The following is a 15,164-nucleotide window of genomic DNA, read 5'->3' as shown; positions in this document are numbered from 1 at the left end:
TGTCGACTGAGATTTACATTCCAACTCGGCTGGGACAAAAGGGAGCAAACAATTTTCAACTCACCAGGAATGGTTTCTTGTTCAACGAGCCCGCTTTTCTCCACAGTTTGGCGATCTGCTTAGCACGTGATGGCCAATCTGAAATAGAGAGGTAATGAGAAGAGAAATCAACCTCAAGACTGAGGGATAAAAAAAAATCATGAAAGTTGCACAATTTGATACCAGACATGCAGCAGAATAATCAATATGTGCCACACAACGATGAACATGAGTTTCATTTAAACCCCCCCCCCCCCAAGATATTGAGGCAAAATAGTAGATATACGGTACACATGCAAGACCCCGTTTACAGTGCGGGGCTGGACCGAGCCGTGGCCAAGCCGCGGCTGTGCCCCGCAATTCTGTCCGTTTACAGTGCGGGGCTCAGCCTGGGCTTTTCTTTCAAACCTTTCAATATTTTGTTGTAGTGGCTCTCTGCTTGTTAACAAACGCAATTTGGTATAGTCTGGTTTTCAGACCCTTTGCCAACTGGATTCCGTGGCGACGTAGTCGCCGTTCGGGCAAAGGCCTTTGCCGAAGGAAAAATCCTTTGCAGGACAAAACCACCTTAAACTATACTAGTTTTCGACGTTGAGGGGGTTAATATCCTGAACAGCAAAATAGTAAGGGCAGAGGGTCTGGAAGCCAGACTAAAAGTGGCCGCGCATTTGGCCCAGTTTGCGTTTTACACTCAGAAAAGGTCTCAATTTTACACATAAAGCATCAGGTTACCAGCAAGATATAAAAGTATGGTTGAAATGGACATCAGAGATGTGAAGTAATAGTGTCAATATGCAACGGCAAAGTTTGAAATGAGGGACAAACAATCAAGTGTCACCTGGAAAGTCCTTTTTCAGGTCAGGATAATTGATGTTTGCATAGAGCACTGGTGATATGGTGGCCTGGTCGCCGAGCGGTTCATCCTTCTCCCACTTCTTGATGTTGCGCTGATTGTAGGACAGCGTCTCGCTGTCTCCGTCCCCTGCCCCACTGGACCATGGGCTTGGGGGCTCAGCGAAATCAGGACTGAAGGCGGGGCTGGGAGGAGGGGAGTACAATGCCACAAGATTGATATCAGAAATTCCTATCAGAAAAATTCATCTAAATGTAGGTGCACCAGCAGCAGATCCAAGTCGTTTCTGTTTTTGTTTCTTAATCCTTCATGTGCCCAGGCACTAAGCTTCCCTTGAAGAGCTTTTTCATAAGCATTCAGTAATCCCTCTCAACTTGATCTAGTTGTATAGTTAGCTAACCTATTCAAGCATAGCATTGTGCCTTGGTCAACTAAGAAGGCCATAGGGATTATAGAGATTAGATAATCTCTATTCACTGGCAACTCGTTTCAAGACATCCGTGCCTTTCCGCAAAGAAAGCACTGCAGAGTGCATGTCCATAGGCAAACAAAGCATGTATGGGTTGAAGTACAATTCCACGTCCTGTTCAGTTGACATCAACAAATCAACAAAGATGAGTGCTTACCTGGAAACCGGGTGGCCAACAGTAGCAGCTTGTACAAGCTGTTGTGTCAGGGGCAGGTGTGGCAATGTCTGTTTCTGCATCGGTGGCTGCTGTTGCTGCTGCTGAGGTTGCGGCTGTTGTGGTGGCAGTGGTGGAGGTGGTGGTGGTGGTGGCTGTTGCTGCTGCGCCTCCTGATGGGTCTGTTGAGATTGTTGTGGGGCGGTCGAAGCTGTGGTTGTGGCTGTACCATCAGCAGCTGTTTTCAAATCAAATGGAAACAACATTACTTGAAATTGTTTTTTTTTTTGTTTTTTTAATTCCATGGGTTAAAGAACAGAAAGATGGTGCAGTAATAATAATTTTTATAATACTTGACATTTACATGTGACCCTGGCATCACAATATAATATGTGCACATAAAGTTCCACAGGTTGATTTTCTGGCAGGCCTTTGATATAAATAGAGACCCCTCATGCCAGGGATAAATGACAACATACAGTCTATGAGTAAATACGTTTGGGGGGATGAATCAAACATGTATGGTGTGTCAATGTTTCACCTCAGCATTTTTATACTTTGAACACTCTGCACTGATAATTTTCAGAGAAGCTTAAGGCTCCAACAAGTATGTCGCTTGTTTGCTATCACAACATCTAGGCCGTCTACACAAACAACCCAGTCATGTACTACCAACTTTATGCACAGAGAACTAACTCTCTTTGCTGAATTACTTGAACTTGCACCAAGATAAGAAAACAAGGCTGACAACTTGCAAGAACGTAAGGTCTGGCATGCCATCAACGATGGCAAATTACAATTAAGGTGACACTTGGCTTGAACCATTGAAACATACATTCTCAACTGTGCCTCGTGAACAAAAGAGGACAATGTCATTGTCTGCCACATACCCACCACAGCTGGACTGCTGGTGGCTTTTACTATCTAGACTCACAGTGGAAATGACCTTACCTGGTGTAGGGGTACTCGTAGCCCCAGCATTGTGATGTCCCTCAGGACTCAGCACTCCAGAGAAGAGATCTTCCACCTCCTTGCTGTCTATATGTGCTAGATCTGGCAGGGGACAAACACACACCACATTTACCAGCCATGAGTAATAAACCAGATATACATACCACAGATCACATTTAACATGCTACCCACACGGAAATCGGTACATGGGACAAACAAGAGCAAAAGTTTGATTGATTTAAGAATTACAGCTCAATTATCACATTGATTTACTTTGTTTTTGCAACATTTCACTGTAACATAAAAGGATTACATCTTTCTGACAGGCAGAAGTGAAGACAAAGAGACATATAACTAGGCTTGCTATTCCTAGTTTCAGACAAGTTTCAAATTGGACATAAGAGACATGTAACGTACCATCAGGGACGATTTGAAGGTTGTATGACAGGAGCGAGTCCAGGTCATTCATGTGATCTGAGGTTGAGGCAGCCTGTGTTGTTGGGCCATTGTGCTCAGCAGTACTTGTCTGTGGGGCTTCAGCATCGATGCCGTCGATGTCTAAACCTGGAAAGCCAACATCACCAATCAAACAAGTTCAGCAGGTTCATACTATCCTTATGTCCTGTCATTTGTTATTTCACCCCAGTACTAGCAAGTACAGTAACTGCCAAGATCTTTACATAAACTCTACACATTATATGGGGTTTTTTCACATTAGAGTTTTTCATCATATGATTACCACATGGCTCTTTTATCAAACAATTTCATATTTTGTAAAAAGGGTTGTGAGTATCCACAAGTTTTTTATCGCTGGACGCGACAAGACCTTGTATCTCATATTTTGGTGAAACTGGCTTTCTAGATTTATAGTCGGGTAATCACTTAAGTGATGTCCTGTCCAAATCCTAGCTGTCTTACCCCAAAAATGAAGCAACCATGGCATGCCAAAGGAAAGGCTATCCCATTTGATATAGTACTCCAGCTGCCATGTTTTGTTGTTGTTGTTGTTTTGTTTTGTTACTTGTTCTCCTGAACATTTGACATTTTGTAGATACGAGGTCTTGCCTTAAGCAAAAATTTAGAATATTACAGGTGTATTAAGCAGGTCACTACACTTGGGCATCACTCTGTAAGACTAGACTGGAGTAATTTCTGTCACTCACTCTCGCCATTTTTGCCCAGGCCATCCCCAATGAGCATTCCCAGGAGCTCCTCTTGGGGTAGAAAGTTGAGGGGGTCCTCACCAGACCCGAGATCACCTGCTCCATCTGCAGCACTGTTCGCCTGAAAGAAAGAAAAACAAAGTTAATTACAAAAAAGTGCAGAAAAAAAAAAAGCCGCTGAAAACTGCTTACTCAATAGTGGCAAACCAATGGCGTAAAATAATAAAACAAAAAATTAAAGACACAGCTGATCAGATGCATACCCATCCCAACATCTGTACCCCATGAACCTCCTGAGGTACTTTGAATTCAATTCAAAAAGAAGAAAAAGAAAAAGATAAGAAATAAAAAGGACCTACAAGTGGAATATGTAAGTCACAAGACAAAAAAAAAAAAAAAAAAAAAAAAAAAAAAAACAGCTCCAGTGCTCTCACCTCTGCCTGATTTTGCTGGGGCTGCTTGTTTGTGTCTCCCCCTGTTGCCGTTGTTGTTGATTTCTGGCCGACAGCAGAAGAGACTTTCAGTATTTCAGTGTCTTTGTGCTCCTGGGCTGGCGGCTGCTTCGTCTCCTCGTCGGAAATGTCAAGGGTCGTGTTCACAGTCTGCTTTTCCTTGCTGGAGTCCAGCAATGACTTGCCGAAAAATGCCTCCTGTTTGTACATGAAATTAAGTCCAACTTAGTATTTAGGATGGTAGGAGCATGCCATGTGCATCCATCTGTCATGGAGATGGGTTACATGAGAGCAACATCAACGACAAAGATATCAAAGATAGACAGGAGGCCATGTATGGCACAGAAAGGCAATATCTAATCTTTTCTACCTTGTCACAAGGGCAGGTTATGTGCACAAAATGGACAAAAATTGGGAAAAACAGGTTTTTGACAAGGGCATCTAATGCCACTGACTCATTACGAGTGGTACCCTCCCCCCAGTTTATTCAAGACAATTATTTCCTGCAATGTCTAAAATGGTTTGGAAAGAATGGTTACTTGAACAAAATGGTGGCTTTTGAGAATTGAAAACAAATTCATACTGACTGACCTTGATCTTGCCATGCTCAACACGAATGCAATATACAGCACTAAAGATTAATACACTTTATAGTCAACTGAGGTCATAGTCTATATCAAGATTAACATACCTCACATTCTTCACATTTTTGGGGTTCCCATTTTTGATATTGCATTGCCAATATCTGTCTTTTTTTATTATTATCATTAAACTGCCAATGAACACAGCACACACTACACAGCATGATATATAGTTATATGAATACAAACCTGAAGGTAGAACGGAAACTGGTTTTCAAGCTGGCTTCTCTTCCGTGATCTTTTCCTCTTTTTCACCTTCTCAAAATGAGTGTCTTCACCGAGTGAATGAGTCCTTTGAAGGACTAAAATATAAGATTGAAAGAGGCTTTTGGTAAGAGGCAAAATAGTAGATGCTTTTTTCCTTCCTTTTATTTTATTATTGTTTTGTTGTACCAGAATACTGTACGAGCTGAAATTTTCGCGGTGGTTTTATTTTCGTGAATTTCGCGAATCGCCTTTGAATCGCGAAAATAACAACACGCGAAAATAACAACGCGCAAATAACTAAGTTCAGTTAGACCCTCGCAACCGCGAAATTAACAACACGCGAAAATGTCCTCGAAGGACCAATTCGCGAAAATATCTGTACGCGAAAATTTCAGCTCGTACAGTAACAGAATAACAAAGTTTATTGAGAAAAACTGGTGAACAGAAGTACTTCAGAAATCATGATATTGAAGTCTAAGAGCATACATTGTATGTGATAGTGCTAGTAAATTGACTTAGATAAACATGCATTTGCAAGACGAAGAGGTTGTGCTATATCTGATACACTGGAATCATCATATTGTAACAAACATGTATAAAAAACTGCACATCAGAACTCATAGTTAATGTGGTAGCATTTTGACAGTCATGTTGAGTCATGCCCTTCACTGTACTGGCTTTCATTATAGCAGCCCAAAGTGCTATCATAAATGTGATCTAGACACTGTGATATGATAACAATAAACTGCCAATCAAAAGTGATTGAGCTATTGATCAATTCAAGTATTTATGAAATTACAGCAGCTGCCTATGCTTGGCAAGCACTTGCATAATATTGATGTCAGAGGTTTTAAAGGGGAAGGCTAGTAACTGATCAGTGGGAATCAGTGGAAATGCTGGGAGATGATTGTGGCAATCCTTATGGGATTCATTCGAGAGTTCATTGTATATCTATTGTTGTGTGAAAATGATTTGCTTCAGAATGGTCTCATATTCAAGTAATGTGCGGTTTAATGCTTCCAGGTTAGCGTCCCTGGTCAGTGACGGAGCATTAATCTGCACATTACTTGAATATGAGACCGTTCTGAAGCAAATCATTTTCACACAACAATAGATATACAATGAACTCTTGAATGAATCCCATAAGGATTGCCACAATCATCTCCAAGCATTTCCACTGATTCCCACTGACCAGTTACTAGCCTTCCCCTTTAATGTAAACATAAATCAGTTTTGCTTCAAAGAACTCTGAGGAAAGGTATCAGCACGGTGTTGAGGTGGCTCTAGTATACACTGGACAAAAAATTAAGGTAAAAGTGCTCACCATCAGAGATCTCCCGTGAGGTATCCATGGATTCTGTAGCTCCCCCTTCTGATAAGCTTCTGCTGATGGAAGCCATTGTGTTTTCCTTGTGTGAATGAAAGCCCCTTGGCTTGGCTATGAAGCCACCAACACCTACACGGTGACACAGCAAATGACACTTGAATGACTCGATCCAGAACAAAGCACTAGAGGGACACTACGGTCAAATAACTGCATAGCATCGGAAGCCTTTCAGTTGATTCAGCATGACATAAGGCTTTCTGTTTCTGCATTCAGATCCTTACTTCGATTTGCATTAAATCATTCTATAGTAACTCTCATTGACAAATGAACATTTTTAATACGACAATGTTCCTCAACATTCAATTGCGTAATCATTCTGGTGTTAAAACCTATGTGCCTGCAAAGCTGATCAAGGGACAGAAAAATCACGGTTCCATATGTATACGCTCCTCAAACGTTAGATCTGAATGTTTCCTGCGGATTTAAATTATATCTACCTTTAAATGAACTGAATCTTAACCAAAATTTCACGTTAGAAAAAAAAACTAGAAATGTCTCTATGGCGATTGGTATGCCTCCGCCATAATGCATGATTCGCCCAATACGTGTATAGTGAAATGTCTTCACAATGTGTGATGACAGTTTCACATAACTGGCAAAACATTGAAATGACAGGTTTGTCAGAAATGTCTTGAATGTTCACTTTCCTTGAACTAGGTTTGCTTTAATCGTCTAAGAGTGCAGGTACATGTCCAAGTATTTGGGGAATTGAGGATTTTTACTTGACTTTTAACCAACCCTTATATAAGTTTATGCATTGAATAATTTTCAAGGTATGGAAGAAAAAGTGTAATTTTTAAGGAGTTGACCTTGACCTTTGACCTTGACTATTGAGTATTGACCCATGACCCCTAAACTCCCTAGCTAATCCCCTGGCAGTCAATGCATGCATATGTACCAAGTTCCATGAAGATACATCGAACCATTTGCGAGAAAAGTGAAATTGTAACATTTTCACCTGACCTTTGACCTTTTGACCTTTTACCTTCTGACATGAAACTCTCTCTAGAGAATAATTACGCATTAGTACAAGTCTTCACTAAGTTTCAAGAAAATACCTTTGGGCATTGCATAGATATGGGGGAAATAGCAACATTTTTAGCATTTGACCTTGACCTTTGACCTCTTGCCAATTTCACTAAAAAACTACTCAACTAATTGCCCCATCATACTTCATCCTTGGACCAAGTTTGGTGAAAGTTGCTTCATCCAGTTTTGAGTTATCACGCAAACAGATAAATTTTACGATTTGACCTTGATCTTTGACCTGTGACCTCTGTCCGATTTCACTCAAAAACTAATCAAGTAATTGTCCCATCATACATCATCCTCGGACAAAGTTTGGTGAAATTTGCTTGATCCAGTCTTGAGTTATCGTGTAAACAGATAATTTGACCTTGACCTTTGACCTTGGTCTTCAGCTGATTTCACCCAAAATCTAATCAGGTAATTGCCCCATCATACTTTATACTTGGACCAAGTTTGGTAAAATTCCAGTCAATATTACTCAAGTTATTGCGTAAACGGACGTACGTACGGATGTACTTACAGATGTACGGACGGACAACACGAAAACATAATGCCTCCGCCACCACTTCGTGGCGAAGGCATAAAAAATCACCACCTTTCACATCTTTGTTCTAATCATCTTTAAATAGCACCTTAGTATTGGACAGACATCAAAAACACGAATGCTAACAAGGAGAAAAACACACAGATAGAGCAAACACATGACATCTTTTACCTGGATTACCACACTCGAAATCTCACCTGGTCTCAGTGTTGTTCTATGCTTTGACTTCTTCTTGTCATGGTGGTGGTGGTGGTGGTGGTGGTGATGCTTTCCTTCTCCTCCGCTGCTCTCGTGTCGATCAAAGTGACTAGGTCCCTTCCAGGTATCGGGATCTGAACAATGAAATGGTCACATAGACACACACACGTAAAAATGCCAGTGCTGGTCAAGCACTCAATCTACAACTGACAAAACGGATTAACACTAACTAAAGACCTCGCCTTCCAGGCCCCTGCCTCTCAGGAAAAAGTAGCAACTCTTTGGAGTGTTGGGAATTGTTCTTTGAAATCACTCTGTTCGGATCTTTTTGAACACTGGTCACGAGCAAGAAAGAGGCAACAGAGAACAATTTAAGAGGAATAATGGGTGAGGCATGCTTTCCACATTTGTTGCATGCCTTTTACATTAGTTCAATAGAACTATTTTGAGCCGTTTTTTGAAGCAATTATCAATACACACTTCTGATTTTACCAAGATGATAAGACAGTCCTACAAATCCCACAAGCAAAAACCAAAGCTTTCGAACGTACATTTTCATATGCTGGATCTGTTGTCTGGAACACTCTACCAAAACAACTCCGTCTATGTGATGCAGAGGAAATGTTTAGAAGGAAACTCAAGACTGAACTATTTCAATTGTAACTACTAAGTATGTTCCTATGCTTTGTGAATGTTGTTTGTTGATGTATGTACAGCGCTTTGATCAGGTCCTGTAAAAGCGCTCAATAAGAAATAGTTATTATTATTATTATTATTATTATTAAGATGCAGAGATGTCATGGCAACTTCATGTTTACATATTTAAATAATCTGGATGTGTCAATGTCAGGCATACTGATGACCTTTAAAGTCTCTTTGTTGGGAAGAGACAGAAATTAAGGTTTCATAATCTTATTCACATAATACTAAATCGTACATTCAGTTACTAATGACAAACAGGCCCAACATTAGAGAAATGTGACATGGTATGTGCAATGATGTATCATTTATGAAGTATCATCTGGCAGCTGCCTGCAATAACAAGAAAACATGACAAAATCAACCTGCTTCATGCTGTTTTGTTTTGTTCTTTTTCTTGATGATTTCTCTATCCCCCCCCCCCCCCCCCCCCAAAGTGAAATCAATGAAAGTATGGTGACAGATGAGGGAGATATGTCAAATGGCAGAGATAGACCCCCTTACCTCTCCCAAGACCTTCCGGATCGTACTCCTGATCGGCAATCTTGGAGATCTCCGAGTTGGGGTCCGCCAGGCTCCTCAGCAGGGCCAGGCTGCCGATCTTAATGCTTGATCTCCTGCGAGACCTCTTGTGGGTGCGAGCCATGGCCAGGCTGCTGATCTGCTTGAAGCCACTTTCGGTCAGACTCACCCCCTCCACTGAGAACTGTTTGCTGACTTCTTGTTGAGGAAACAAAAATAAATAAAATAAATAAATAAAACCGAGTTGAAATAGGTATGAAATGTTACCTCACAAAGTTGTGCATGCATCCTTCTCTATCGTATTGTATTTTTCTTCATATTTCATTCTTTACAAGTTTGGATGTGGCTCACAGATTCGTGGGGTAGTATATAGCTCTAAGAAATCACTGCAGTATAAATGCATACCTGCCAACATTTCAAGATGAAATATCTTACTCGTGGACTGCAAAACTCTTATTTCATATGCAAACTGAAGTCAAAAATCTTACTTAAGGTCAAATCTTCAGAAAATACACATGAAAGGTATATCTAAATATTTTTAAAAAATCTGATTTCTCTGACAGAAAATCTGATTTTGCTATTTTTAACGTAAAAAAATCTTACTGAATCTGATAAAATCTTACTAGTTGGCAAGTATGTAAATGCATATTACTAAAAGATACGAGATAACATAAAAGAAGAAAGCAGATTACTGATAAATGCATGCAGAACATTATTGACCTGAATTCAATGCATCATGAGCACAGCAGTACCACTAACTAGAGATACTAATTCACAATCATCAGCATGGAATGACTGAAATATATCATCTAGGAATGTACAAAATATATATGTGACCCTGCATCACAAATTTAACAAAAAGTTGCCATCCACTGATTTTTAGTTAAGGGCAGAGCCTTAAAGAGCAGACTCTAAGCTATAAAATGATGTATAACTCAATTCAAATGGACTCTCCTATCTAAATATTGGAAAGAAAGCACACACTCTGGAAAAGTGTAACTGAAAAAAAGAGGCTCTGAATTACAGGGTCTATTCAAGTGCTTAATCTTTACCAAGCCGTGCCAGCTGTGTGATGAATGGGACAAAAAAACAGGATGTAAACCACGGGAGCAACAACAATGAAGGGATTACCAGATTAAGCTGAAATTGAGAAAGCTCTATCAACACATTCTTTCTATGATTAATGCCAACTTTCGAAGCAGTAGCATTACCCTTTGAAAAGTTCTTAGAGTTGACAGTCAAGAGTGTGCAAAGGATTTTCAAGAAATGAAAAGGGGCCTCTACAACATACCTGATCACACTACTCTACAAAAAAAAAAAGGGTTGCAGAAAAAACTGCTGATCCCAAACTTAGGAATAATGTAGAAGAATAGCTCTTTCAGAGAATATGAAAAACTCAAGATTGACTTGGTTGACCAGTTTCACCTTGAGTCTTCCCAGGGTGCAACTTTTTGTTGGTTGGTTTTGTGATGCATGGTCACACATATGGCATGAATCTCCGAAGATAGGGAGATGAATTGCAGTTTCAACATAAAAGTGAATCTGCATATATCACGCAATCTCAGTGGCCTCTCCTGCCTTACCTGGTTCCTTTATTGCTAGTTTGGGTACTTTGGGAGTTGGATCTTCATGGCTGGGTTCTGGAAGCTGAGGTTCTGGCTCCGGAAAGAGCGGTCTGCATAGAAGACAGATGTAGCCCTTGTCCATGGCTCGCTCCACTTCATCCTCTGTGTACATGCCATCACAGATCGCATGTAACCACCTGCGTAAAAAAAAAAGAAAAGAAGAGAGACATTAATATTAAAATGTACAGTGAAATGGGGAAACTCCTGAGCTTGACCCGTTAAGGACAGGCTGATATTTGTACAATGCGCATTTCCCATAGACACTTGCCCAAGTATACTTGGGACTCGTCCTCAACGAGTTAATAATCAGTATAAGAAGGAAAAGGATGTTCGCATCTTTAACAACACGCGAAATTGTCTCCATGCGCTTTGTTAATAGAGCATTAACGTAAGCGTCAGCATCGATTCGCGAAAACAACATCTCGCGAAAATGTCTATGACCTCATTCGCGAAAATATCTGTACGCGAAAATAACGGCATATACAGTAATACGTCAAGCCCACAGAGGTGAGGCATTGATGATAAAGACAACAGAAATCAGTGCTTCTTGCCTTTCACAATGAGAGCACTGGCAAATGAGCTCTCCGTCCCGGTAGCTCTTGAAGCAGATGGCGCAATGGGAGAGGCTGGCGCAGGGACCACACTGGGTGTAGTTGTTCATCCAGTCACAGTTGTTGCCCGGTGTCACTGCCCCGCAGTGAGTACAGCAAACACACCTGGGAAAAAATTAAAATTAAACTAGAAAGTTACCCCCGCCAAACAACATTTCATAAGCTTTGGTCAAAACAACATTTGATAAGCTTTGGTCAAAAAACTGAGGAAGAAGTTAAATCCGCAAGATCTTTCCTTGATCTTCTGCCATTAATATGCCGTTACCATGGCAACGTACTTTCGGGTACTGTCGAAAAATGCGTCTTGCACATCTACAACCAAAGGCACACATCTGTACCAAGTTTCATGGAAATTGGGCAAAAACTGAGGAAGTAGTTTGCAACACAAAATTTTCCATCATTTTGGCTCATAATATGTGAGCTGTTACCATGGCAACATACTTTTTGTCACTGTCAAGAAATGTGTCATGCTGACCTATATCCTAAGACAAACATTCAATATGAATTCCATGAGAATTGGAAGAACACTGATGAAGCAGTTTTGCCATGAAGCATTTTGCCCTATATTTTACCAATAACATGCCGTTACCATGGCAATGCACTTTTTGCCACTGCGAAAATATGTGTCTTGCACATTAACATATTCAGATGAACATCTGTACCTAATTTCATAAAAATTGATCAAAAACTGTGGGAGGAGTTCGCGACGCAAGATTTGTACCCATTTTTGCCCATAATATGCCGTTACCATGGCAACGTACTTTTGGGTACTGTCAAAAAATACGTCTTGCACATCTACAACCCAAGGCACACATCTGTGCCAAGTTTTATGGGAATCGGTTGAAAACTGAGGAAGTAGTTCGCGACGCAAGATTTGCAACGGACCGACCGCCCGACCGACCGACCGCCCGACCGCCCGACCGACCGCCCGACCAACCGCCCGACCGACCAACCGCCCGACCGCCCGTCCGCTGATTCCTATATACCCCCTTCAAACTTCGTTTGGCGGGGGTATAAAAAAGAGGACAGGCAAAGTGACAGCAAATGAGCTGTTGAATCTCTTGCTAATCTTAAGGAGAAAATTAAATATAATGTGCAGTTTTCATCACACCAGCAAAGGAGCTGACACCAACAGATTAAGAAATAGACATGGCTCTGGTGACAAGAAAAAATTAACAGCATGAAATCTTATAGATTTCTCCTACTGGACACAACATTACTTCCTTGCAAGTTAATACCAATTCAAACAGCATTTTGCCATCATCACACAGAAGATTTCATGCAATTTTTCTGTCCCAGGTATGATGTTCTATTAGTGTAGATATTACAGAGTAATCACACTATGGTCTACAAACGGACAGCTGATAAGTTTCTGAAGATTAACTGATAAGCACTTCAATAAATGCTCCCAATTTCAATTTTTCCCTTCCAACTTAAGAAAAAATCTCCCAAAATAAAAAAAATCCCGATGGAATCCCCTTTTCTTTGCTCAATTTTCCACTAAAAGAAAAAAGGACGGACGGACAACACGAAAACATAATGCCTCCGCCATCCTTCGGGTGGAGGCATAAAAATAACAATGCGATGGTGTGCACAAGGCTGAAATTTGTGATAGGTGACATATATGATACCTGTCTGATCCATACACTGCTGGTAGACTATCAGAGTTGGTGGCAAACTTACCACTTGCATTTCCATCCGCCCTTGGGCACGGTCTGGAGCGGCGGGTCCAGGCAGTAGGTGTGGTAGCTAATGTCACAGTCATCACAGAGCAGCAGCCTGGCCTCATCGCTCGACTTTCCGCAGCCTTCACACACGGTGCAGTCTAGACAGCGCCAGCCCTTGGACAGCACCACCTTCGTGATCTGGATTCGAAAGAAATACCAGGACTTGTGGTGACACAAAACTAAAAATGCACTGCTGTTTTACCGTTTCACCTTCTGTCTTTCTGAGCACAACTGAACAACCCTTGAATACACATGCAAACTGGAAGAATAAATAATAAATGCCAAAACTTGAGAATAATGTTGAAGAATTGCTCTTTCAGAAAATATGAAATTTTCGAGACATACAACGTGACCCGCTTCACCTATTTTGATTTGTAACGTTAATTTGGGCGAACGATTTTTGTTGCTTTTGTGATGCTTCAATGGTCACATATCGTAATTCCTACGCAAACAAGGATATGCTTTCAAAATGAAGACCCACAAAAAAAAAAAAATACTAATCTTTTATACCTGATTATTTGCACAATGTAGACATGCTACATAAATCAAAGCAAAATCAATGTTTCCCATGTAAAAGTAAGATATCAGTGTTGTTATTTGTCGTAAATTATTTGCCAAAGCTTCACTGTTGTTCATCATTACCGAAATGCTAATGCCATGCAAGAACACAATTTTTGTATCATCTAACAGTAAGCTCCCTTTCCCTTAACATTCAAATATAGAAGGGCAGACACATACCTTGATGTTGACACAATACGGATGGTAGCATTGGCCACATTGCGAACACGTTAATAACCGTCCCTCTGGTCCCAATCCAAAGCTGCCACAGCTCAAACACATGTCCTGCGAAGAAATATCAGTCATGAAACTTAGCATCATTGTAAGCTTACACATGATGGTGTTTGAAGAGTAAGTTACTAAATAAAAAATCTAGCACAACATGGGTTTCTTAAAAAAAAAAAAAAAAAAAGTGATCTATAATACAAATCCTTACTTCTTCATTCATAATTTTGATTAATATTTCCAGTCAAGACCAATTTTTGTCACTTGTTCATAATTCTATCCCTACATTTGGTGGTACATGCGTCAACTGCTAAGAAACCTAACCCGTTTCCTACTGATAAATGACGTTGCAGATTAACAATCAATGTATGCTGGCATCTTTTTACAAAATCACAAACAAACTGCCATACAGTAAAATCTTGCTTCAAAACATGTCATCCCTTTTGGTAAATCTCTTGTCTCTTTCATCAATTGATTCATCCCAGCTTCAAAGTTTAAATACATTCTTTTTTACAAACAAGCATTCCACACATTCAGTGAGAACACAAATATAGAACACATACATGGCATATATAGCTGAGGTTTTGACCATGCTGCCTATATATATCTCTCTCTTCCTCTCAGTTCAATGTTACCTCCCCCCCACCTCCCACCCCATATGTATCGTATTAGGCACACACAGTCCTTGTCACAAGCAGGCAATTGAATAGCTTTGATGATCATGAGTGTTCATATAGGGACAACAGACTCAAGTACCCCAAAGAAGTTAAAAATACAAATCAGAGACTGAATACACACGAGGCATCTCCTACCTGGGTGGATGTGAACTTGTCCTCCATGGAGAACAGGACGACTGTGGTGTGCATGGACGAGTCCTCTTCGTCCTTCTCTTTGGCACTGGTCGTTTTCTCAACCACCACAGGCTCAGCTGGCACAACCTGAGTGGATGGCTGCGGAATGAAAACACATGGATTCCTTCTGCTTTAGTCACTTGTAATATCCCCTTTACATTTTACAGGTTTGTTTTTGTATGCGACAACTGGGAGTTACCCATAGCTTGAAAAAGATAGAGCCATTACAAAACAAACTAGAAAAGCACTCGGAGAGCAC

At 40.6% G+C, this 15,164-nt stretch overlaps 1 protein-coding gene across 1 annotated transcript in view; it reads right to left on the bottom strand.

The window, feature by feature from the left end:
* The window catches only part of LOC140237989 (histone-lysine N-methyltransferase 2C-like), a 64,733-nt gene that overhangs the window by 37,594 nt on the left and 11,975 nt on the right, over nucleotides 1–15,164 (bottom strand). The window contains exons 15-30 of the mRNA XM_072317918.1: nucleotides 14,867–15,004; nucleotides 14,010–14,114; nucleotides 13,228–13,409; nucleotides 11,485–11,649; nucleotides 10,892–11,070; nucleotides 9,291–9,506; nucleotides 8,087–8,221; nucleotides 6,254–6,385; nucleotides 4,912–5,024; nucleotides 4,064–4,279; nucleotides 3,630–3,750; nucleotides 2,884–3,030; nucleotides 2,467–2,568; nucleotides 1,519–1,753; nucleotides 878–1,077; nucleotides 65–138 (exon numbers count right to left, since the gene is read on the bottom strand). Coding sequence (XP_072174019.1) covers nucleotides 65–138; nucleotides 878–1,077; nucleotides 1,519–1,753; nucleotides 2,467–2,568; nucleotides 2,884–3,030; nucleotides 3,630–3,750; nucleotides 4,064–4,279; nucleotides 4,912–5,024; nucleotides 6,254–6,385; nucleotides 8,087–8,221; nucleotides 9,291–9,506; nucleotides 10,892–11,070; nucleotides 11,485–11,649; nucleotides 13,228–13,409; nucleotides 14,010–14,114; nucleotides 14,867–15,004 — 2,460 coding nt within the window. The remainder of the gene's footprint in view (nucleotides 1–64; nucleotides 139–877; nucleotides 1,078–1,518; nucleotides 1,754–2,466; nucleotides 2,569–2,883; nucleotides 3,031–3,629; nucleotides 3,751–4,063; nucleotides 4,280–4,911; nucleotides 5,025–6,253; nucleotides 6,386–8,086; nucleotides 8,222–9,290; nucleotides 9,507–10,891; nucleotides 11,071–11,484; nucleotides 11,650–13,227; nucleotides 13,410–14,009; nucleotides 14,115–14,866; nucleotides 15,005–15,164) is intronic.

Source organism: Diadema setosum, chromosome 14 (genome assembly GCF_964275005.1).
Source record: "Diadema setosum chromosome 14, eeDiaSeto1, whole genome shotgun sequence".
NCBI classification, from domain to species: domain Eukaryota; kingdom Metazoa; phylum Echinodermata; class Echinoidea; order Diadematoida; family Diadematidae; genus Diadema; species Diadema setosum.
Note: the sequence above shows the minus strand (reverse complement) of the source record. Positions and strands in the feature narration are given on the sequence as shown.